The 25436-nt window shown below is 42.4% G+C and overlaps 1 protein-coding gene across 1 annotated transcript in view; it reads left to right on the forward strand.

Annotated features, from left to right (window-relative positions):
- The window catches only part of FRAS1 (Fraser extracellular matrix complex subunit 1), a 689426-nt gene that overhangs the window by 537287 nt on the left and 126703 nt on the right, over window positions 1-25436 (forward strand). The window contains 4 exon segments of the mRNA XM_030190549.1: window positions 8881-9006; window positions 9873-10120; window positions 16591-16742; window positions 19599-19761. Coding sequence (XP_030046409.1) covers window positions 8881-9006; window positions 9873-10120; window positions 16591-16742; window positions 19599-19761 — 689 coding nt within the window.

Consider the following 25436-nt stretch of genomic DNA (forward strand, 5'->3'; position numbering starts at 1 on the left):
GTACCCCCTCAAAAAAAGCCCTGGTCATAAGGAGCTGCAGTGGAGGAGTGGCCTAGTGGTAAGGGTGGTGGACTCTGGTCCTGGGGAACTGAGTTTGATTCCCACTTCAGGCACAGGCAGCTCCTTGTGACACTGGGCAAGTCACTTAACCCTCCATTGCCCCAGGTACAAATAAGTACCTGTATATGTAAGCCACATTGAGCCTGCCATGAGTGGGAAAGTGCGGGGTGCAAATGTAACAAAAATAAAAGATTGAACCCAGTTTCCCTAGTTTTCAGGTCACTGCACTAACCATTAGGATATCCTCCTCCACAACAATTTAGAACAATCCCTCCACATATATAAAGGGTAAGGGGGGTATAATACATCTCTGCTAATGTTTAAACGATAAAAGACCCACAGCGCATTAAGGGCATGCTAGTGTTTTTAGCGCACGCTAATGATTAGCACGCACTAAACGCTAAAGTTGCCCATAGAAACATATGGGCGACTCTAGTGTTTAGCAGACGCTAAAAATGCTAGTGCACCTTACTAAACAGGGCTCTAAGTCTTTTCCTCCCTTGGGCAGAACTGTAATTCCCATATACCAATTCCCATATACCTTATTGAAGGGGACAACAGGTGGGGGGGGGGGGGCCTGGGTCCGCTGCCTCAAGTGCACTGCACCCACTAAAACTGCTCCAGGGACCTACATACTGCTGTCAGGGAGCTGGGTATGACATTTGAGGCTGGCAAAAAATATTTTAAAAGTTTTTTTGAGGGTGGGAGGGGGTTAATGACCACTGGGGGAGTAAGGGGAGGTCATAGCCGATTCCCTCCGGTGGTCATCTGGTCAGTTCAGGCACCTTTTTGAGGCTTGGTCGTGAAAAAAAAGGGACCAAGTAAACTCAGCCAAATGCTCGTCAGGGACGCCCTTCTTTTTTCCATTATGGGCCGAGGACGCCCATCTCTTAACCACGCCCCCGTCCCGCCTTCACTACGCTGCCGACACGCCCCTGTGAACTTTGGTCATCCCTGCGATGGAAAGCAGTTGAGGACGCCCAAAATCGGCTTTCAGTTATGCTGATTTGGGCGACCCTGAGAGATGGACGCCCATCTCCCGATTTGTGTCGAAAGATGGGCGCCCTTCTCTTTCGATTATACCCCTGATAATAAAACTCTCAATAAAATACAGGTCGAAGAATGGCTTAGGGAGGAAGACATTTATACCTTACACTGACCTACTCGCATTCATTTGCAAAGAAACAAAACCATAGCTTCAGAGGTGGATGCTGAGTGACAAGCGGACTTGGTGGATCTGTCATCTCTGTCTTCTTTTAACTATGGCTATAAATACATACTGGCGATTATTGACATCTCATTGAAATATGCTTGGACCATGTGTCAAAAACCAGCCATGAAGTGGTTGAAGCCTTTGAAAAGGTATTTAGTTTAGGCCACATGCCTAAAAAAAATACAAATGGACAAGGGTAAAGAGTTTTTAAATAAACCTGTACAGACGTTATTGAAAAGAAAAGAAATCTGTCACTTCGTAACCAGCAATGATGTAAAAGCGACCATGGTAGAGAGGTTTAACCGCACACTAAAGTCTAAAATGAGGCGGTACTTCACGTCACACAGCAGTTTTCACTATGTAGGTGTATTTCAGGCCATGCTACATAGCTATAATCAGAGTTTTCACAGAACCATACAGGGTAGACCTATCGACGTGACACCTCTAAATTCTCTCCAGGTCTTGAAAATGATCTATACAGGGAATGCGAAACTAGAAACAGCCGTGAAAAATTTTGCAAAAGGCAATCACATAATACTGTCGAAAACAAAAGGTGCTTTTCAAAAGGGTTACAAACAGACGTGAACCAATGAGATATTTATAATGATGTGTTAAACAGGGAGCAGAAGCCTGTTTACAAGATACAGTATTACGACAGGAAAACCGTGGAAGGTTCTTTTTACCCTGAAGAACGATTAAAAATCAATCCTGACACTGACAGGGTCTACCGTATTGAAAAAGTTTTAGAAGTAAAGGAAGGGGTCGGAGCAAAAAATATCTAGTGAAATGGAGAGGCTGGCCTGAGAAATTTAACAGTTGGATGCTGGCCAGCGAGGTACAAGACATCTAAGGCTGCGCATGAGAACCAACATTGACAATGAGGGATTCTACATTACAATACCTAGCAATGCCTCTGTGGAAATATTCCCACAAAATACCAGTTCTAATTTTATAGTACGTTTAGCAAGACCTCTGGATCTACAAGGCCCTTGGGAAGTGGGTTTGGCCGAGATACAATACCCACACACATGAGACAACGTTACAAAACACTAATTTTACATCTTGATGGTGTATGGCTTACCAGATGAAACATTGGCAGTAAGAAGAAGTTATTACTCGAGTGTGGAAACTTTAACAGCGAGTATAAAAGATGACATTGCTGTTCGCTACAATAAGCAATCGCTGTTACTCTCTTATGTCCCCTTCAGACGTAGGACTGTAATGAGAAATAGGGGCTCATCGTCACTCATCCGAGCAGATGACGAATTAGCAATTATTTTAGGGTTAGAAACTTGCGGTTTTACTAGTAGTGCGAGCTTGCCCGCTGACATCACAGGTGGTTTTAACACCTTGTACCTCTATACAGACATCATGCAGCATCAGTTAATAGCGGATCATTTGTACCACTGCTGCATTCCTTACCGGATAAAGGGAAAAGTAACGAGTTTGTCACCTTCACATATAATAAACCCCATTATGTCTCTGTGAACAAGAACCACAGCGATGCTATTTCCTTTGAATAAAGATGAATCAGAACAGGCACGTCTCATTTCTCTATAGGACAGTGATCCTTAAGCTTCACCTGCGACCTCGGAAAGTGAACATATTTTTATATGATAGTAATTAAAATTTACGGTGACCCTGTATTATGAGAGTATTATGTAACCCAGGCCAGTCATGGTCTCCCGGGCTTTTACGGATCATCCTTTATGTATGGAGCAGGGATCAGAGGTGTGTAGAAAAGTGCTACTGTTGCTGAGAGGGGCATTGAGATTGTTAAACTGCACATGAAAAGCATGGCTAAAAATGTAGCCAAAGATGTGATAGGTCACATCACCACAGCATTTCTGAATAACATGAACAACAGCAACACTGAGCAGACAGGATCAGGACTAGCAGTCGTGCAAAAAGCCCTTAGATGAAAGAGAGGTGGGCAGACACTTTTAGAAGGACTGCCTGAACCCCTCAAAGAGAAACTGAACTGCGTAGCATCTCAGAAGCCTAAGCACAAGGTTAAGAAGAGAGTTGACACTGCAGAGCACAGAAGATATATTTTTGAGAAAATAATCATGGCTTTTATGCACAATGGCTTAGAAGAATGCATTAAATCAGAATTGGACCTCTTTCAATTATCACCCACACAAACCACTAAGGAAAAACATTTAAATACCGCCTTTATTGACCTTATCGGAAACCGCGCCACTTGACTTTTATGTAGCTGGTCACAGTGAAGATTATTTGGATTTGAACTTATTATGTTATGTCCAGGCCCATAACATGACTTAACATGTTATGTACATGCCTACAACATAACATAACATAACATGTCATCATGAGTTATGTCATGTCCAGGCCCAGAACATAACAGGATATAACGTCTTTCTTTCCGGTGAGAAAAAGGTTAAGCTCTGCACATTCCTCCAAGGCTGTAGAGGGCAGTGTCAGAGATTTTTGACATTGCTTCCAGCACATGACCCCATCCAAGATGGCGACCAGTAGTGGAAATAGGAAGTGATGTAATGCGTCTGGTGGAAGCCACCATATTAAAGGGGTGTGGCTATGACATCAATTCCTGTGATCACCAAAAGGGGTTGGGTTTTGGGCGGGTTATGCAAAAAAGGGATGGAGTTTGGGGTAGGGTTATGCAAATAAGGAGGTTAGGGGTGGGGTTATGCTAAAAGGCGGGACTTCAGCATCACATCCGATGATGTCATCAGAAGGGATGGAGAATGGGCAGGATTTGGGAGTGTCATGCTTCTGATTGACTCAGAACTAGAAGTGGGTGTGAACACCTGTCAAAATTATTCAAATTAGCTTTGACAAATGCTCATGAGATACACTACTACTAGGAATTTCACCATTGGAGCTTCCTTTCTGATAACACAATGGGAGGTGGTGACAATGGACTCCAGCAAGTCGGGTTGGGGAGCTCATTACAAGTTTCATCAGGGCACCTGGATGGAACAGGAGTCTCAGTGATCAATAAATCACTCGGAGCTTAGGGTAGTGTGGAATGCGTTATGCAACTTATCTCCCTTTCTGGCAGGTGCTCTGGTCTGAGCTTTCTCTGTCAATATGACAGTGGTGACTTATATCAATAAGCAAGGTGGGACTCAGAACCGTCCGATGGCGGAGGAGGTGGCCTCCCTCATGAGTTGAGGGGAGAAAAATAATTTCTGCTTGTCAGCAGCTCACATTGCTGGGTCCTTGAATATGGACTTCCTCAGCAGACACTCCTATGACCCAGGAGAATAGGAACTATCCAGCCAGGGTTTTCAGCTGATAGTGGACAAATGGGGTTCTCCGCTTCGGGACTTGATGGTGAAGAAAAAGAATGCGGTCTCGCATCGAGGAAAAAAAGAGAGAAGGTGTGAAGAGTTAGAAGGTGCTTAAAGTCTGGAAACAGTATGTAAATTCCAGGAAGCCCTTGACACACTGCACTGATTCACTCTGCTGAACTAACACTACTCCAAGAAGAGTGCTGGAGAGACTTTGTTGTGAACACTGTGCTCCTGCTTGATGTGATTTAGAAGATTTTTATGATTTAAAAGGACTATAATTTGAACCTTTAAGGACGATATCTAAGACACAAGTGAAAGATTTGAAATTGAGGAAACAACAATTGGGGAGCATGTACACAGATTATGGATATATAGAAATGTGCCCACACAAGGTTTATGTGAATGGGTGGTGAAATGAAGGGTGTGACTGGGCAAGTTCCGGAACACACAGCATAAGTGGTTTTATGTGATATATGTATTGTAATAAAAGAAATTAAATATTTTAAAGGAAGAACGTTTTTTGTGATATAGAAGAAAAAGAATGCCAGAGACACATCTACTATATGTCTTCCTTCCTTGGCTTATGGGAGGCTGCATGTTGAAAAGGATTGCATTGCACCCTGGTCAAATAATTTTCATAGCTCCGAATTAGCTGAGGAGACCATGCTATGTGGACCTGATTTGACTGCTGGATAGGGATCCTCTCTGTCTTCCACAGGTACATGGTCTACTGAAGCAAGGTCCAGTGCTCACGGAGGATCCATTCCCCTTTGGTTTTATGTCTTGGGCATTGAAAGGATTTGGTTGATATGAGAAGGTTATTCTTCAGGCTAAGAAGTGGTCTACGTCCATGGCATATGCAAGGGTATGGAGGATGTTCGAGGACTGGTGTCTGGCTGCGGAGGTCGTGTTATGTGGACCTGATTTGACTGCTGGATAGGGATCCTCTCCGTCTTCCACAGGTATATGGCCTACTGAAACAAGGTCCAGTGCTCATGGAGGATCCATTCCCCTTTGATTTCACGGCTTGGCCATTGAAAGGTAATTCATTAGGCTTGGAAGTGTTCTACGTCCATGGCATATGTGAGGGTATGGAGGACGTTTGAGGGCTGGCGTTCTGAGCATGGACTTTCTCCCTTCTCTGCTCAGATCATTCACACCCTAGCATTTCATCAGACAGGTTTTCAGAAAGGATTGGCGATGGGTTAAAGTTGCGGCTTTGGCTTGTTTTAGGGTCCGACTACAGAAGAAGTCTCTTGCCACTCACCCGGATATCATTCAATTCTTATCAGGAGCGGGCCACTTCTGGCCTCTCTTTTATATGTGATGTCCAGAGTGGAACCTTAATTTAGTCCTTCGGGCTCTTCTGAAGCCGGAAGGATTCCTTGAAAAATCTTAGCTAAAGACAGCATTCTTGGTGGCTATTGCATCGACACGTAGGGTTTCAGAGCTTCAGACTCTCTCTTGTTGGGATCCTTTTCTTCACTTTTCAGAGGCAGAGGTCTCACTACACATGGTTCCTTCATTTCTTTCAAAATAGATAGCATTTCATCTCAACCAATCTGTGAAGCTTTCAGTCATTTCCTAGAGGAAATGAAGAGGCTCAATATTCTTCCTTGAAGCTTCTCGACGAGCATAAAGTCCTCATTAGATATCTGGAATAAGACAGACTGTGCTTTTTGGTAAATAGAGGCTTGGCCTCATGACTTCCAAGCCCACAGTTGCATCAGCTTATTTACTTGCAGGGAAGCAGGCTCTTCAGGCCTTGCGAGCTCATTCTATGAGGCGTACTGCACCATCCTGGGTGGAGACTACCTTACTTTCTCCAGCGGATGTGTGCAAGGCGGCAACACTGCATACCTTTACCAAGCACTACAGGGTGGACGTTGCGACATGCTTGTAAGCCAGTTTTAGGGCTTTGGTCCTCAGGGTGGCAGTGCCAGGATTCCACCCACTCTAGTGATTGCTTTTAAACATTCCACAGGTCCTGCATAGTGGGAAGCTAAGTATTGGAAGGAGAAATTAGGGCTTACCTGATAATTTTCTTTCCATTAGTCCTTCCCCCTATTCCAGAGGCTTGTCTGAGGTGTCTGAGAAATTTAGTCCATGCAAAGTAATGGGTCAAATAACGACTGTCACCTTGCACAGTTAAACTTTGGAACTTGCTGTTGGAGGATCTGTTAACAGCGGTTAGCGTATCTTGGTTTAAAAAAGATTTGGACAAGTTCCTGTTTGGTTAGCGTGTTATTGAAGGTCGTTGTGTTTATTCTGAATTTCTCCTTACTGCTTGTCTACGTAAATACTGAGGAGTTGGACTGGATGCCAAGAGAGATATGCCCCTCAGCTTAGTTTTCAGTTCTCTATCTCCACCTGCTGGTTGATGGACACAACTATTCCACAGGTTCTGGATTAGTGGGAAGGACTAATGGAAGAAAATGATCAGGTAAAACCTAATTTCTCCTTCATCCTCATGAACTGAAGTTTAAATTCTCATGGTTCTCTCTTACTAGCTCCAGTTCTAATGGGAGATCTCCTCTGATTGTATAGCTTTATGTTTCTTCTCTTTCAATCTTTTAAAAACATTCCATCTTTTCCCTTTCCCTTAATCTTTTCTTCTTTGCCCCTCACCATGTCTGATTTTAGGGTATCCCATATTATATTTAGCCCTACCTCTCTTTATGTTCCTCTCTAATTATTTTTCATTGATTTTCTTCATCTTCTGTACTACCTTGTCCCTCAGTAGAGATTTGTTTAACCTCCAAAATCCCACCCACTCTGTCCTGCAAATCCCTGTAATTCTACCCATACCGGGGAATGATCTGGTACCAATATGTTCCCTGTTTCTGAGGCCTTCACACCGCGAAACATATTCTAACTAATTAGCATATAATCAGTTGTGGTATATTCCTTATGAGCCACAGAATAAAAAAAACAAATAATTCTGATGACCTACTTGGTACAATCACAAAAATAGATTAGATCAATTTCACCATATAAAAAAATCAGAGAAAAAAAACAGTGGTGAATTTTTGTAAAATACAGGATATTCATATAGCATAACAAAATTCAAAAGCATGGAGGAAAAGACCTCATAAGGCTTAATTTTGAATATAGCCATTTGACATTGTAATCGATCAAAAAATAATCATTGGTCTAAAAAAACCTCCAGATACTGTTTAATGACTTTAATAATGTCAAAAACTTCAGGTATCATTTATAATGCCCACTAAACAAATGCAATATATCAAAACTGCAAATTGCAAATCGCATTTAACTTTGGGTGCATGGCAGTGTAGCTTTCACTGCATGAAAGACTTGACAACACTACAAATATCTTGGCTTATAGTCCAATATGAAGAGAATCCGATCTTCAAGCTGTAAGGACCTTTATACTCTCTAAACGATATGTCTGTTCTCTCTTAAAATCGGCTAAGGTCCCGATGGGGATCCTTTTTGCAAACAGCTTCTTCTGGAGACCCAGCCGTGAAATTGCCTGTTGAAAAGACTCAGTTAGCGAGATTGAATATTTTTATCAGATGCTTCAAACTTTTCCTATGTTTAGAGCTCAGTTCTCCCATCCCTTAGAGTGGTTCGCATTAGTTGGCATGTTGAAATTGGGCCCCCTGATTATTTCTCCTGGCTCGTATTTGGGGCATATATATTTTACCTTTTTGACTCCCTTTCACATCCACACACGTCCCTTCTTTATCTTTATAGACCCCTCTGCTTGAAATTTTAAAAATAATATTAAAATTTATACCTAGCTAAATACCATTACAGTTCTAAGTGGATTACAGTAATAAGAGAACTGGAAAAACTTCCAGGAATTACATTACTATCTAAAATCTTAAAATCTAATATTATCAATGTGAGACAAATTTATTAAATAAAAAGGTGTTTACAGATTTATGAAAAATGTAATAATTAGAAATATGTTGCAATTGTACTGGTAAATGCTTCCAAATTTTAGCTGCTTGATAAGCAAGACAGCTAAGCAAGAGCATTAGCATTGTTACCTTTGCTATTTTTACACCCCTTTCCTTCAAGCTGAGTAAAAGTCTTAGATTGTATTAGCCTTTTTTTCCTCATTCTCACATTTATCTTACGAAGCATAGCCGCTGACCATTGATGACAATGATGATTATGGTAATAACCCAAAAAATTGATGCCAGCCCTTGGCTTTCAGTAGATGGCATTTTTGTAACCTAACTGTCTCTGAATCAAGTGATGATGTTCTGTTGGCACTGGGTAGTCTCACAGTGCATAGATTGAATCAGTCCAGCATCTCCTGCAGTACCTTTCACTAATGGCTTGTTTGACCGACAGGTGTGCAGCTGACAGTGAGTGACACCAGCACTGCTCTTGAAGACCTCATCTTTCAGCTGCTGGATCCTCCTCAGCATGGTGTTCTAATCAAATCTGAATCTGGGATCGAGACCCACATGGGTGCAGGTAGGCTGAAACGATGACCAGCCCGCATATTAACTGGACAGCACAATGAAAGTGAACTGGCATGGCAGGCTATATGTATTCCTCTGGCACCATCTTCAATATCCCCCTCATTCTATAACAGGTCCTTTACATTTAAGCACGTATTGCTTGCGTAAATTTGAGGAATACTGCCATCCACGGGGTAAGTATACACTTATCACATAAATGGCAGCATTGCGCCTAACCACTAATGTATGATTATGCAGGCAAATGGTATAGCATGTAACTGTTAGAGGGGCGTTTACATGGGCGGGACAGTAGGCTGGACTGACATCCCAGGCATCCAGACAAAGGTGCAAATTATTAAATAGTAGGATAGGATGATAAAATGATACATTTACCAGATATTATAATGTTGTAATTTTATAATTTGAAACCAGAGTTGGAGTCAGTACATTTTTTCTGAGTCAGACTCCATCCAAAATTGCTTCCTACTCTGATTCCACAGTCCTGCTTTGATATCCAGTGTTTGGCATAAATATAGTCATCTAAATAAAACTGTATAAAATGGGCCATGTGATAGATAACACATAACAACATTAGCTCATGCTTTTAGTAGATGACCCATAATCAACTAAGACCAAACCCAGGGTGTTAAAAGATGTGTAATAATGCAGTAAATTTCACTATAATCAGGGCATGATGGGGTGTTTGCTGCCAAATGTATAGATGGTGGTCATGATGACCATAGGTAAGCAGAAATGAATAAAAATGAGCAATCTGGGATTAGAAAAGAAATATCAGTTGAGCTCAGCGATAATATATTTCTTAAAACATCAAATAGTGCGGGATATTTATTTTATCCTGAAAGTGTCTTATTTTGAAAGGTGATGCGTTTACATACGAGGATGTGACCCAGCGTACCTTGCATTATATCCATGATGGTTCAGCAGCTGAAGAGGACAGCATGAATGTCTCAGTAACCGATGGCATCACTACCACCAGGATGACTGTAAGGGTTGAAGTGTCAAGCAGGAGCAGCAGTGGACTGCGGCCGGCTCCTGGTTGCCCATTCAGCATCACAGTGGCCAGCAAAAGCTCTGTTACCCTAACAAGATCCCACCTGGCTTATGAGGTAAGTTTTACATAGTAGCATAGGTCTTAGACTGATCCCATGAGGAGAGAAACCCCATACAAACCTGTTAGTCATTTGGTCATCTACTCATGAAAACTGGTAACTGAGTCAAATTTTATGGCTATTGATCATTGGATTTCTACCACAGTGCCTCTAAATAAACGATAATGGTTCTCTTACTACCTTCTAATAAAAACTAATGACAACTGGATATTTGCTGCACTGTGTTGCCCTGAGTATATGTGCATATATGCCTGGATTCTATATATGGCGCCCAGATTTGTTCATGTGCCTGAGAAGCTCACATAAATTAATTTAATAATGAGGTCTGAACCATCAATAATTGGGTGCTATCATGATAACAACCAATTATCGATGTTGATTGACACCCATTAAAATTAGCATCTGGCTGTACATTATATAAAGGAGGGTGCCCAATTCCTATAGCGTATATCTCAAAAGAGGGCATAGCCATAGGAGGGGCATGGGAATGTCAGGGGCATTCCAAAAAGTTAGGCGCTTAGTTACGGAGTACTGTCTTATTGTGCCCAACTTGGGCACCAGCATTAACACCAGATTTAAGCAGGCATAAGCCTAGCGCCCAAAGTTAAGGTGCATGTGCGTGCCCTTTATAGAATAGCGCTTAGCACCGATTTTTTTCGGTGCCCATTTTTGAGGGTCATTTATAGAATCCAGTCTACAGCATGTTTTTTTCTATCTCTTATATGTAGATTTCTGTTATCTATCTACAAATGCAGGAAAGTGCCTCTCTGCTAATGCCATAGGATATAATCGTGTCAGCACTGAACAACGGTCACATACGGCATACTACTTGCTTACTGTGTTTGACTACGGAGGTCAACTCAAAGTCGTCATTGCATAGAGAAAGAGAACAGAGCTGGATTTTAGTACTTTATGATTAATGTGAGGTTTAATTGTAGAAAAAGCTGGTTCGTTATGGTTAAATGACCCAGCCATGCCTAGCAGGACACACAGTCAACTCGCTGCATTGTGTCATCTCCTTCCTGTTTTCTGTGGCACAGAGACCACAAGCAGATGAGACACTTATGTGTCAAGCTTAGCATGTCACAACAAACGAGCAGCAGGGCTCTCTATCTTGCATGGGCCAGCTTCCTTTAAAATTTGATTCTGTTGCTTAAAATTATGAAAAAAGGGGAATAGTTAGATGGGGATACTTCAGCCTATCGAGCATCCAGAAGAGTTCTAGAATGAGAAATTTCCTTAAGCACCTCGGACAATGAATGAGTCTTTGGTTTTGTGTTCTGTCATGTCACAGAAACTCTTTGTGCTCTAGTACAGGGGGTGGAGAAACTCAGCACATGAGGCTTTTCATCCAGCTGATATGGACACCTCTGCTGCCCCATTCATTCCTCTCCCTTGCCCAGACACATCTTATTGCAGCAGTGGAAACTGACAGGAGTAGCAGTGGGGCTGATTGTGCTATAGAAGCAGCATATTGCTTGTTCTGGCTACCACCGGAAGCACTAAACCCAGAATAAACGGCTAGTGATCACTAGATGCCACCACTGCCTTTCCTCTTCCAGCAACTCATGGACTTCTGCCCCCACCAACTGTAACTTCCTGTGATCAAGAGGAGAAGAGGAGAGAAAGCAACAGATGAAAAGGGAGAGAGCTTCAGTGAGTGGTAGCAGCAAGTGACTATGGTTAGAGCCACATTGCAGGGAGGCACAGGACTGCAGACTCAGAGGAAGATCCACAGAGTTGTATTGCAGGAGTGAGTAATGTGTACTGGAGGTCTGGAAGAATAGTAAAATAGTAACATAACATAGTAGATGGCAGCAGATAAAGACCTGTATGGTCCATCCAGTCCGCCCAACAAGATAAACTCATTACATATGGTATGAAGTGATACATCATATGTATACCTGATCTTGATTTGTCCTTGCCATTTTCAGGGAACAGACTGTAGAAGTCTGCCCAGCCCTGCCCTTGTTCCAAATTTCTGAACTAGTTGAAGCCCCTGAAAAGCTCCACTGCAGCCCATCCAAATCTATTCAGCCATGATCAGGGTACAGACCGTAGAAGTCTTGTCCAGCACTGGCTTTGCTTCCCTTGTGGCCTTGGACAAGCTCTTACCCCTCCTTTGCCTTGGGATGTGTAAGAATGGCACTGGCAACCTCACCCTGTTTAGGGGGGCCTGCCAGTGAAACTAACTCACTTCTGGTGGCCCCATATTTATTTGGCCATATTTTAATTACTGATATTCAGGCCAGTTTGGAATCTGTTTGGCTATTATGTAATTTTTAAAATCTTAGAAGTTTACAGGAAAAAAAGGTCAAAAAGACAGATGTTTGCCTTAGCCCAGTGCTATTACCACACACAACTGGATTTTGCCTAAAACATTTATAAAGAAACCATTAAAGAATGTGAAGCTCATTTAAATAATTTTTGGTAAAGAGATCACAGACCAGTTCATTCCACTGCAGTCTGTCAATTTAAGGTCTCACTATTATAGCTACTACTACTACTACTTAACATTTCTAGAGCGCTACTAGGGTTACGCAGCGCTGTACAATTTAACAAAGAGAGACAGTCCCTGCTCAAAGAGCTTACAATCTAATAGCTGATACATATGAATGTATATCAGGTGTATAGTACAATCTCAGTTATCTGACATAAATGGGACCAACCCATTGTCGGATAACTGAAACATTAGATAATAGGGAAGACAACGGTAGCCCTTAAAAAATGCATAGAAAACATACTTTATGCATAAAGAACAGGTGAGTGTAGGAGGGAAAGCACAGGCTGATAGGAAAGAGGGGGTCCTTATTAGGAGGAGGTAGAGTGTCCTGACAGGAGATCAGTATGCCCTCGTAGAGTAGAGGCAAAGGAAAGGAGGGTGGGTGCTGTGGTGTACAGAGTGGAGAGAGATTTAACACAGAGAGGAACTCCTGGTCATTCAGCTCAGAAGAGGAGACTTCTTAGTCCCAGAATCAACAGTTCTGTCCTCCCAACCCAAGTGCCTTATCAATGCTAATGGGGCCCTTCATCCATCCAGAGTTGCCCTCCCCTGCTCCTATAGGTAAAGTTGCTTGTGCTCACCCCCTCACATTATTTATTTATTACATTTGTATCCCACATTTTCCCACCTATTTGCAGGCTCAATGTGGTTTACATTGTACCGTAGAGGCATTCGCCATCTCCGGTAGAGAAACAAATACAAAGAGTTGTTGTGGTCGAATAAGATTCATGTGTTATAGACATATTGGGGAATCATACATGGATGGATCTGTGTTTGTTCATGGTGATGTTGCTTTCTGTAATACTTCATGTGTCCACTGCTTGCTGCGGTTAGGGTGTGCATTTTTTGGACAGATACACTGTTACACATACAGCATTTTCCTTTTGCTGTTGGGGAGATGGGATTCAGTGAGCTCTAACAAAATATTTTAGAGAGATGATACTTTCAATAATATTCAAGTCTCGATTGAAAGGAGCCAAGATGGCGATTGAAGCAGTGAGGCGTGTTTGAGCTCCTGATCCTTCGGAATTCTGCTTGATGCTTCAGTGGGTTTCCCTGTGCTTGTAATGGGGAAAAGGAAGGAGAAAACTAGGGATATTCCCTCCTCTAACCCCAGTGGTAACCTCACGCCAAAGCAAGCAACTTTGGAGTGATTCGGCGTTCAACCGCTGGAAGAGCCTGCAGTTGCTACAGTCGGAGCCACAGTATCTTTGCAGAATTTCAGCATAGAGGGAGTGTCGCTTAGTCCTTTCCCAAGCACATCTCCTCCTTGACCTGGAAGCAGTTTAGTCCGGCTGAGACGCCTGATGTGGGGTTGGTCTCCCCAGTTGTGAGAGGAGGGCCTTGTGGTAACATCTGAGGGGGAGACAGGCCAGCTTGGTTAGCTTATCCCTTGCTTCAGTGACTTCCAGAGAGAGAGATAGTCTGGCTAGGAGGAATAATCTGAGACTCCTAAATTTTCCTAAATCTCCACTAATTCTTGCATTACATACAGTGGGGGAAATAAGTATTTGATCCCTTGCTGATTTTGTAAGTTTGCCCACTGACAAAGACATGAGCAGCCCATAATTGAAGGGTAGGTTATTGGTAACAGTGAGAGATAGCACATCACAAATTAAATCCGGAAAATCACATTGTGGAAAGTATATGAATTTATTTGCATTCTGCAGAGGGAAATAAGTATTTAATCCCTCTGGCAAACAAGACCTAATACTTGGTGGCAAAACCCTTGTTGGCAAGCACAGCGGTCAGACGTCTTCTGTAGTTGATGATGAGGTTTGCACACATGTCAGGAGGAATTTTGGTCCACTCCTCTTTGCAGATCATCTCTAAATCATTAAGAGTTCTGGGCTGTCGCTTGGCAACTCGCAGCTTCAGCTCCCTCCATAAATTTTCAATGGGATTAAGGTCTGGTGACTGGCTAGGCCACTCCATGACCCTAATGTGCTTCTTCCTGAGCCACTCCTTTGTTGCCTTGGCTGTATGTTTTGGGTCATTGTCGTGCTGGAAGACCCAGCCACGACCCATTTTTAAGGCCCTGGCGGAGGGAAGGAGGTTGTCACTCAGAATTGTACGGTACATGGCCCCATCCATTCTCCCATTGATGCGGTGAAGTAGTCCTGTGCCCTTAGCAGAGAAACACCCCAAAACATAACATTTCCACCTCCATGCTTGACAGTGGGGACGGTGTTCTTTGGGTCATAGGCAGCATTTCTCTTCCTCCAAACACGGCGAGTTGAGTTCATGCCAAAGAGCTCAATTTTTGTCTCATCTGACCACAGCACCTTCTCCCAATCACTCTCGGCATCATCCAGGTGTTCACTGGCAAACTTCAGACGGGCCGTCACATGTGCCTTCCGGAGCAGGGGGACCTTGCGGGCACTGCAGGATTGCAATCCGTTATGTCGTAATGTGTTACCAATGGTTTTCGTGGTGACAGTGGTCCCAGCTGCCTTGAGATCATTGACAAGTTCCCCCCTTGTAGTTGTAGGCTGATTTCTAACCTTCCTCATGATCAAGGATACCCCACGAGGTGAGATTTTGTGTGGAGCCCCAGATCTTTGTCGATTGACAGTCATTTTGTACTTCTTCCATTTTCTTACTATGGCACCAACAGTTGTCTCCTTCTCGCCCAGCGTCTTACTGATGGTTTTGTAGCCCATTCCAGCCTTGTGCAGGTGTATGATCTTGTACCTGACATCCTTAGACAGCTCCTTGCTCTTTTCCATTTTGTAGAGGTTAGAGTCTGACTGATTCACTGAGTCTGTGGACAGGTGTCTTTCATACAGGTGACCATTGCCGACAGCTGTCTGTCATGCAGGTAACGAGTTGATTTGGAACATCTACCTGGTCTGTAGGGGCCAGATCTCTTACTGGTTGGTGGGGGATCAAATACTTATTTCCCTCTGCAGAATGCAAATAAATTCATATACTTTCCACAATGTGATTTTCCGGATTTAATTTGTGATGTGCTATCTCTCACTGTTACCAATAACCTACCCTTCAATTATGGGCTGCTCATGTCTTTGTCAGTGGGCAAACTTACAAAATCAGCAAGGGATCAAATACTTATTTCCCCCACTGTATGCTTAAGAAATATTTTGGGGAGATATTGGGAGTGCCGGCTGAGGGTTTTCCACCCATAGTTGGAGCCCAATATCTATCTGAGACTTCAAGGAGCTCCTCTGTGAATCCTCAATCTGAATTAAATCTTACTTAATTCTTGGAAAGTTCTTTGTAGGTTAGAACGGAATGAGCTACTTTTCTAGTGACTTTTGCTTTTGAACCAGATAGAAATAATATATATCGGCTTTATTTTCGATATATGAATGCAACTTGTTTGAGGGCCAAAGTTCAGATTTTTCCTCATTTAGCTAAAGACACGCAGAAAATGAGATGTGAATTCTGGAGTTCTCTTTCTGGGAGGTTCTTTTGTCTTAAAATGTTCCTGTAGATGTTTGGTGCCTCTAAATGCAATTAACTATGTTTTCTTTGATCCTAAAAAGCTGCTGGAATTTATTTCTGTTAAGGAAGGTGAAAGAAATGTTTCCTTGAATGAACCCACTTGTTAGTTATATGCTGTTTAGACTGGCTGCATCTGTTCGATTCTTCTCTGCTCCAATAATTGATTTTTGATTAATTATAAATTTTTTCCTTAAACATTTGCTTGTATCTTGGCTCAGTGAATTGTGGACTAAATTTGGGGGTATTTTTCCATTGTTTTGTTTGCTCTTGTTTATTGATAACTTTGCTAATATCATTCATAAGTTTGTTCTTTGAATGTAAATCATTAAATTGATATAAATAAAAAATTAAAAAATAATATTCAAGTCTCTGGACACCTCCACACCAAATTTGTCATGTAAATCAAATAGACACTTCTGAATAACTGGCTTTATTCCCTTGGCAGCTTTGGAAGAAAACAAGGTTTTATTTTTGTTGTTCTGTGTTTATTTTAAATTAGGACAGTGCCTCTCCTGATTCCAGGATCCAAATTCAGATCATTTCTCTGCCTTTGTATGGCGTGCTGACAAAGACAGAGCCCACGCAGGCTGATGAAGAGCTCTCAGAGTCGTCTGTTTTCACCATGGAAGATATCAATAATCAGAAAATCAGGTACTGAGCCGGATTTACTTGGCCAAACTCATCAGGAAAAAAGTGCCGAGGCTGCTTTATGCTGCCTGCTGGAGCTGTACTGCAGTTACGTCCGAGTATTTATTTGCCCATTATCTGAGGCTGTCTTCTTGTAACTCCCACTGTAATAAATGAGTTTCTGTGATAGCATGCTGGATGTATAAGATGTTGATTAATAACCCTTATCTCTTCTTTAGTTGAAGGGCCACATTAACCCCCATTAACAATAATGCAGTCTTGAGTGTGAAAAATATTAATGAGCTGCACTGCATGTTGTCATGCTAATAAGCTTATTACTGTTAACATAAGGGTGATGAAAATAATGTTAAGCAGTATGATTTGCATTAATTCTGTGGTAAGACAAAATTTTACCTGCATTAATATCCAGGGGTTAACACAAGGCCTGGAGCAGGCAGGGGCGTAGCCAAGGGTGAGCCTGGGTGCTTGAGGCCCACCTTAGCTACCCCCAATCCAACATCCTTCGCTGCCTTCCTTCCCAGCTTTTATGGTCGGGCCATCACTGGCAGCGATTCACACAGGCACTTCAGGGCCTTCCCTTTCCTGCATCCGGCCCTCGCATAAACAGAAAGTTGCATCATAGAGGTCCGGATGCAGCAGAGGGAAGACCCATGGCAGTAGGGGGGAGCAGGAAGAGGCAACGATTCCAGATGGCCGGACCTGCCGGGAGGAAAAGCAGTGAGGGATGTTGGATTGGGGGAAGGCAGAGAGGTGCTGGACTTGTTGGGGGAGGCTGGAGGGAAGGGAGAGGGGGTTTGGAGGAAAGGAGAGAGCTGCTGGACGTGGGAGGAAGAGGAGGAGGGGGCTGGAGGGAAGGGAGAGAACTGTTGGATGTGTGAGGAGGAGGGGCTGGAGGAAAAGAAGAGAGCTTCTGGATTTGTGGGAGGAAGAGGAGGAAGGGGGCTGGAGGGAAGGGATAGAGCTGCTGGATGTGGGTGGAACAGGAGGAGGCTGGACGTGGGTGGAAGAGAAGGGAGCTAGAGGGAAGGAAGAGAGCTGCTGGATGTGGGTGGAAGAGTAGAAAGGAGCTGGTGGGAAGGGGGAGAGCTGCTGGAGGGAAAGAGGAGGGAGGTATAAAACAGTTCCTAGTCAACAGATAAATTAAGAACCTCAGTTGCTATCTTCATAAAAACATTTTCTAAAAAATAAGGCTTTTAGATGTTTACGGAAGCTTAAACAACTGGTCACCCCTCTTAAATCTTTATGTATGTTTTTCCTGTGAGGTGCCTTGGGACTCATGATTGGACGGGTTATAAATCCTTGTAAATAAATAAATAAAATAAAACTTTTCCATCACAGTAACAAATGTTTTGTTTGCTGATAATCAAAAACTGCCTTCTGAAGTAAGAACCTCATTCAAGCTGTTAAGCATGCTGGTAGGTTAGCATGGTGTGGGGCTGCTTTGCTACATCAGGATCTGGATGTCAGGAAATTCTAGAGGAGAATGTCAGGTCATCTGTTGGGTGAGCTGAAGTTGAGCTGAAAGTAGGTTATGCAGCAAGACAACACCCCTAAGCATTCAAGTAAATCTATTACCAAACAACTGAAGAAGAGATTTCATGTTTTGGGCTGGCCAAATCAAAGTACCAACCTAAACCCAGTTGAAATGTTATGGCAAGACCTGAGGTGAGTTGTTCATATAAGGAAGCCCTGAAAATTCCTCAGGTATTTTTTTTTTTTCATTAATGTACAAACATTTGCTGCACCACCCTTCAAACAAAGGATCATCAACTCAATTTACAATTCTAAAAACAAAAATAACATGCTAGTCAGAGAAAAAGTGAGAGGACAGAGAGAGAGCAAAGGGGGAGGTAGGAGGAAACAGAAGAGAGCGGTGTGGGGGGGGGGGGTTGCCCCTCCACCACAGCTGTCTCAACAATGTGAGAGACTGGCCAACAATAATAAGAAATATTTAGTTGAAGTTATTGCTGCTGAAGGAGCTGCCACCAGTTAGGGTGTCTTTTACTAAGGTGTGCTAGCATTTTTAGCTCGTGCTAGAAATCAGCTGGTGCTAAATGCGAGACACCCATATGGGCGTTTTTTGGCCTAGGGATCCTTTTACTAAGCTGTGGTAAAAAGTGGCATAAGGTGGTATGAGCGCATGTTTTGGGTGCGCGCTGGGCCAGTTTTTACCGTGTCTGGGAAAAGGGACTTTTTTCAATGGGCTGGGAAAAGGGCCTGCAGTAAAATTGAAACCAGTTTACGCCTATTTACGGTCTGAGCCCTTAATGCCACCCATTGATCTAGTGGTAAAGGCTCACATGCTATATGTGTGGTGACCGTTTGGCGCTCACCAACTGCCGATTAACCCCAGAAACGCCACATGCGGTAGGAAATAAAAAAATAATTTGTCCAGGCAATTTGAGCGTTCACCAAATCCAAAATTACCGCCAGGGGTGCGCACTAGCCTGGTGGTAGTTTCATTTTGGCACGCGCTGCATACGCATAGAGCCTTTGTAAAAGGGCCCCTGAGTTATGTAATCAGTGGGCCATCTTTCTCTGTTATCAGGGTTTAGATTAGAATTTTGATAAATTACAGATCATCCTGAGGGGGATCACAAACTATTTCTCAACAGTGTACATGTTTCAGGTGGAGATGTTTGAGGCACCCAGTAATAAAGCTGCAAGGTATTCTGCAGTGTATAGCTGCAATTCCCAGGGTATAACCTATCATTCATTCAGGACAACTGCTGCCCTGTGTTGTAATTGCTGTGAGAAGATAACATTTTCTTCATTTCTAGAGTATTAACTCTAATAAATATCCAATTTGTTTTTCTTTCTTGCGAACAGTGGGTTTAATTTTTAATGTGGTATTCATAGGTATTCTACTGGTTTTGAGACGGACAGTCAGCCAGTGACTGATGTTTTCCATTTCGTCGTCTTCAATGCTAACAGTCAGCATCTTGACAATCAGATGTTTACCATCACAATCACATCTGCTCACAGCCAGCCCCTGGTTGTCACTTCTGCTGGGCATATATCCGTAAGTAATACACAACAAACTGACTTGATCTTACACATTCAAGTTTTTCAAGTGAAAGCAAAGCTATTTTACCAAAGCAAATGTTGACAGGTGTGAATAGCACAGTGGGATAGAAGTTGCATTATGTTATATATACTTTGAAATAATGCATTTAATGCAGGTGTTTGATATACCTAGCTAGGCCCTCCCCCCTCAGCAGTCTCTTTCCCAACACTTAAACAAAATGTTATTTTATCATCCTAATGGACCTTCTTAAAATGGGGTTTGATGTTTGTTTTAAAAAATGTGTTTCATCATTGTTTGTAGTGTGTCATTCTCAGTGGTGTTCAAAGTACTAGGTCAAAGTATGTTTATGTTTATTTAAAATTTGATATATCGCCTTTACACAATAATATATCAAAGCGGTTGACAGTAAAATATAAAATTAAATCAAGCAAAAAGAACACCATTTTCAATTGAAATAAGAAATCATTCAGACAAAGGTAAGATAAAAAAAACAATGGTTGAAAACTGCAAGCCAAAGTGTGTGCAAACCAAACAGGCTAAGTAAAGTTAACAAGAACTAGATTGAAAAGTAAAAATACATGTATATTTTTATACTTAAGTAAAAGCACAATGAAGAACACATTAAAAATTTACTTAAGTAAAAGTAAAAAAAAGTTACTGCTTAATATTATACTTTTTGAGTAGAAAGTAAAAGTACCATAACTACCGTGAACACAGCTATTGTTAACATTTTTATCCCAACAATTTTATTGCTCTGCAATTCAATCTACTTCGCTTTTAGTCAAACTACATTTTGAAAATGACTGCCACACATGTGAGTGCACTTGTGAGTCTTTAATCCACCACAGCTAAAAAGGTGTTTAGGAAGTAGATTGTTCCGTCTGATAAAATGTTTCTTTAAATCGGACGAGGCCACAATATTACTGATGCCTTTTAACTGGGTCTGCAGGTATTGAGGCCATCAGCCTCTCGTCACAGTGACCTTACAGTCCAATCATCCAAGGGAACCACTAGACAATAGTCAAGATGAACTGCTTACCTGAGATTTCCAGGCTCATAGCACAGCCACTTCTTAAGCATCTCCTGACACTGCGTATGACATGTTCAACACAGACCAACCTGCTGCTATGGAGTCTCTTATGCTACAGCCTATGCTTTCTATGCCAGTGTTGCCTAGAGTGACTGATGAATCTTCATGTTCATCTCTCCAGTTTCCAGAGTATTCCCTTTCTTTTCTTCAAAAGGTGTTTGCTGATTTTTTGAAGGGTTACTTCAAATCTATCTCAAGTTTTTTTTTCACCACCACAACCTAAAGAGCCCTCTAGCTCTTCTGTCCTTACACCAGTACAGAGACACACATATCTCGCTGTTATCCACCTCAGAGTCCGAACATAAACCTGCGCATTCATCTCCTCCCTCCTCTCTGGGCTCACATTCATATAATGTAGAAGGCCTCTTAGATCCCTTTGATCAACTGCTCTCTCCAGGTAATGTGGAAGAGAAGAGGTTTCCGTAGGAATTCTGTTGATCCTTCTCCTCCATTGTCGAGAAATGAAGATATTTCAGTTTTTTAGCTGTTATATTAAAGACTTCTTGACATCCTTCTTCAGCTGTCCGCACTTTTTTTGTTCTATTGCCTTCGTTGCACGTGAGGGTTTTTCCTCCTCCTTTTTGTTCTCCGTTGATCCTTCTCCTCCATTGTCGAGAAATGAGGATATTTCATATCAAACATTTGTCAACAGAATGGCTAAAATAGTGCCTTTTCTGCTTCAGCAGGAATTGGAACCAAGATCTGATTATTTTGGCCTTTTAAAATATATAGAGGTTCCAAAAATGACCCTTGCTGAACTGTTCATGGCATTCTCAAGAGTCAGTAGTTCTGTATGTAGAAAAAAAAAATCCACTTTTTTTTTTGTTACATTTGTATTCTGTGCTTTCCCACTCATGGCAGGCTCAATGCAGCAGGCAATGGAGGGTTAAGTGACTTGCCCAAAGTCACAAGGAGCTGCCTGTGCCAGGAATTGAACTCAGTTCCTCAGGACCAAAGTCCACCACCCTAACCACTAGGCCACTCCTCCACTCCACTTACTGTTCAGCCTGTGTCTAAGAGGTAGGACATGAAATATAAAGTCCAACAAATGACTGGGTTCAAGTCCAAATGTCACACACTTCAGTAGTGGTTGAAGGAGCCATGAGAAAAAAAAATGCATGAATTTCTCTAACACTTCTCCAGGGAAGGAGTGCTATGTGCTATATAATTTAGGAAAACAAGTCTTCCAGAGAGCTATGTTCTCTGCTGGGGTTACTGCCCATCACCTCTACATGGTTTGGTATATGCATACTGCGAAAAAAAAACAAGGAAGACACACTGCAGTACTCTGTAGCATAGACACAAAATGTTGAAGTAGACGATGTGATGGTAGAAAATACATTATTCAAATGACTTGAGGTGGACCGTGTTTCAGCCCATAGGCCTGCCTCAGGAGTCAATTACTTGCTGAGATAATGAGATAATTTACCCACTTGTACTGCCCCAGGGCAATCAATACCCACACACTGGTGGAGAGTCTGTATGCAAACTCTAACACAATGGAAAGTGTGGCTGCAAACAGATTCTAGTTCCACTGTTTTTTGCCATAGACCCTGTGTGGGGCTCAGCTTCCACCACAATCCTTGCAGCTACCATGGATGACTGGCTTCTAGTGGCTCAGTCAGAGTTAACTCTCCTGAAGAAAACAGTTGCTCTTCTTCAATCTTTTGGATTTCTTAACAACTTCCAAAAGCCTACCCCATTTTCCAGCATCATTCCCCTTTATAGAAGTAATCTTGAGACACCACCAATCCAAAGCCTTTCTTCCAGGGGATAGGACCCAAATGCTGATAGTCTATGTTCATTCTATACAGTGTGGTGTTAAGAGGAGCAGTCACAGGGCACCCATTCCACTTCTCCCACTTTGGTTGTATAAAGGAGCCTTAGGAGGGATTTAGAGCTCGGGAAGGAAAGAAAACCTGGAGTGGAATCCCAAGGCATGACAGGGGTTTTAGAGTTCCCTAGAAAACATGGAAGCCATTTAGAGGGAGAAACTTCTAGTTCCCTTAACTCCTATATGCCAATCAAGGGAAGGAGGAGCCGTATAGGGAGCAGTTTGAGAACTCCTGAGTAGAAGGGAGGGAGCCCTGGGAGAGAGAAGGAACCAGAGGAAAGAGCCCCAGCCCAGAAAAAGGAACTTGCTCATAGCAATTGGCCAGCAGGAGTAAACGGGCTACCCAACCCAGGGCAAAGAGGACCCTAAAGTAAAGGCTGAATTAAGGAGTCATGGGTGCTAGTAGCTAGCAGGAGTGGAGGAGTGGCCTAGTGATTAGAGCACCAGTCTTGACATCCAGAGGTGCCCAGTTGAAATCCCACTGCTGTTCCTTGTGATGTTGGGCAAGTCACTTAACCCTCTGTTGCCTCAGGTAGAAACTTAGATTATGAGCCCAACAGGGAAGCACCCAGCATACCTGCACATAACTCACCTTCAGTTACTACTGAAAAGGCATGATCAAAATCCAAATAAATAAATAAATGCACAGAGGACCCCAAACAGGAAGCTGCAAAAGTTTTAAGACCATGGAAGGAGGTGAGGCCACATGCCTCACAGTCAGGGCTGAATTTGAACTGTGCTGAGAGGCAGAAGAACAGGGGACTGTTATGCTTGACAACTTTGTGTTTATATGAGAATATATCTGCCAGAGATAAAGCTGTATTTATTATTTGGAAACTGCAGAGAGAAAGTATATATGCCAAAGGTGAAGGATGTGTTTTTGTTTGAGAACTGTAATAAAGCTCCTTGGTGTATTTCTAAGAACTGTTCCCTGTTACTTGTGTCTGGGAAGGGGAGAAACCTAGAGATAGTGAGCTAAACTTTGCCAGATTCCGCTTGCCCATGACAACAGTCTGTTCCAAGATTGCAGCTAGAGCATACTTACAGAAGCTGGGCTTAATGACCAGTACTGTTCAAGTTGCTCCCTTAGCCTGTTTAAAGATGCAGTGTCCTGAGTAGGTTTTCAAATTTGAGTGGGGTCATCAATCCCAATTCTTTCCTTGATACTTTGCCCACATCGCCAGTGCACCTCATATTTCGGTGCTAGACTCACAAGCCCAACTAAGCAGTTGATATAGCCTTTGCAACACAGGCGGGGAGTTCATCTCAGAAACGGCATAAGATCATCCTGCAAATTTCTCAATCTGCACTTCCCCAGTTGTAAAGGATTAAAATATAAGCTGATACACGCCACCACCTTCTCTTACATGAGCACGCAGTTGTGGAATGCATTAACTACAGCCCTGAAAGCTATTGATGAAATAACTAACTTCCGCAAATCTCTGAAGACACATCTATTCAACAAGGCCTACAAAGAGAACCCATAGCCTTACAAAACTACCTCACCAACTCACCCAATTATTACAGTCCACCTTATATCCTGCCTAACACCTTCCTTCTCTCTTCCCTCACCTAATCTTTGTACATTACTAATTGTATCTGATATCATGGAATGATTGTGTCATAACCAAACTCTGTAAGCCACATTGAGCCTGCAAATAGGTGGGAAATGTGGGATACAAATGCAATAAATAAAATCTCAACAATCAACATTCACAGGCAATGTTGTCAATTATGAACCAGCTCTTTATATCAACACTTCACTTAGATTTCAGATCAGTCTTCTATGTCATGTGAGGTTTTCTTCACCACCTTCATGATTCTTGTGTACTTATTCAGACAATTAAGTGAACAAGAAAATGAGGTATGGGCTCTCTGTAACTTTGCCAAGAAGCAACCAGAATCTAGGACTTTGCTTTAACCAGTTGTATCCACATACAGGCTACCTACACGTCTGATCCACAAAATCAGTTAGTTAACAGACTCGGCAGAGTACTTCATCCTCACTGATAGCTACTGGATGCAACTCTTCTGCATCCCTCTTTCAAGACTGGGGAGTACCTCAATTTGACTTTTTTTTACCAGAAGACAGTGCAAAGCTTCCTCTGTGTTGTTTGATTCTTCCTTTTTATCTGCAACTAGCTCCAGATGCCCTGGCAATTCTGTGGTCTTGATTGTTTCTCTGTGTTACCCTCTAATTCCTCTCATACCAAGAGTTCTGCACAAGTTCTTTGACTTTGAACTTGTGCTCTATAATTGGCCTTGACAGAACTGGGTCATTGATGTCAAAAACCTAGTAATTCTACCTCCTTGCAAGCCATTCCAATTTCCAATGCTGATAACTCAATAGGAGGGCTGTCTTCTTCATCCGGTCTTCTTCGTGTGTGGGAAATTGAGCAGTCTTTGGATTCTGCTCTCAGTATTCCACAGCCCATCCAGGACATTCTCATAGCAGCTCTGAAACCTGCCACTAGACAAACATATGCATTCAGTCTTGTCCTTTACCATGACCACAACCCTATAATTTGTCCTCCTACTGTTATATTGTCTTAGCCTTCAAACCTTCTTTATTAGAGTACACCTCTGTGTTCTGTCAGCTATCATGCTCTTGTGGATAGTGTTCCAGCATAACAATTGCATGTGTTTGCTCGTTTCATAATGTAAAGCCTCCATTTTGAAAGTCCATTCCATGGGACCTAAATTTGGTGCTAACCTTACTTATGAAGTCTCCCTTTGAACCTCTGG

Source organism: Microcaecilia unicolor, chromosome 2 (genome assembly GCF_901765095.1).
Source record: "Microcaecilia unicolor chromosome 2, aMicUni1.1, whole genome shotgun sequence".
Lineage (NCBI taxonomy): Eukaryota > Metazoa > Chordata > Amphibia > Gymnophiona > Siphonopidae > Microcaecilia > Microcaecilia unicolor.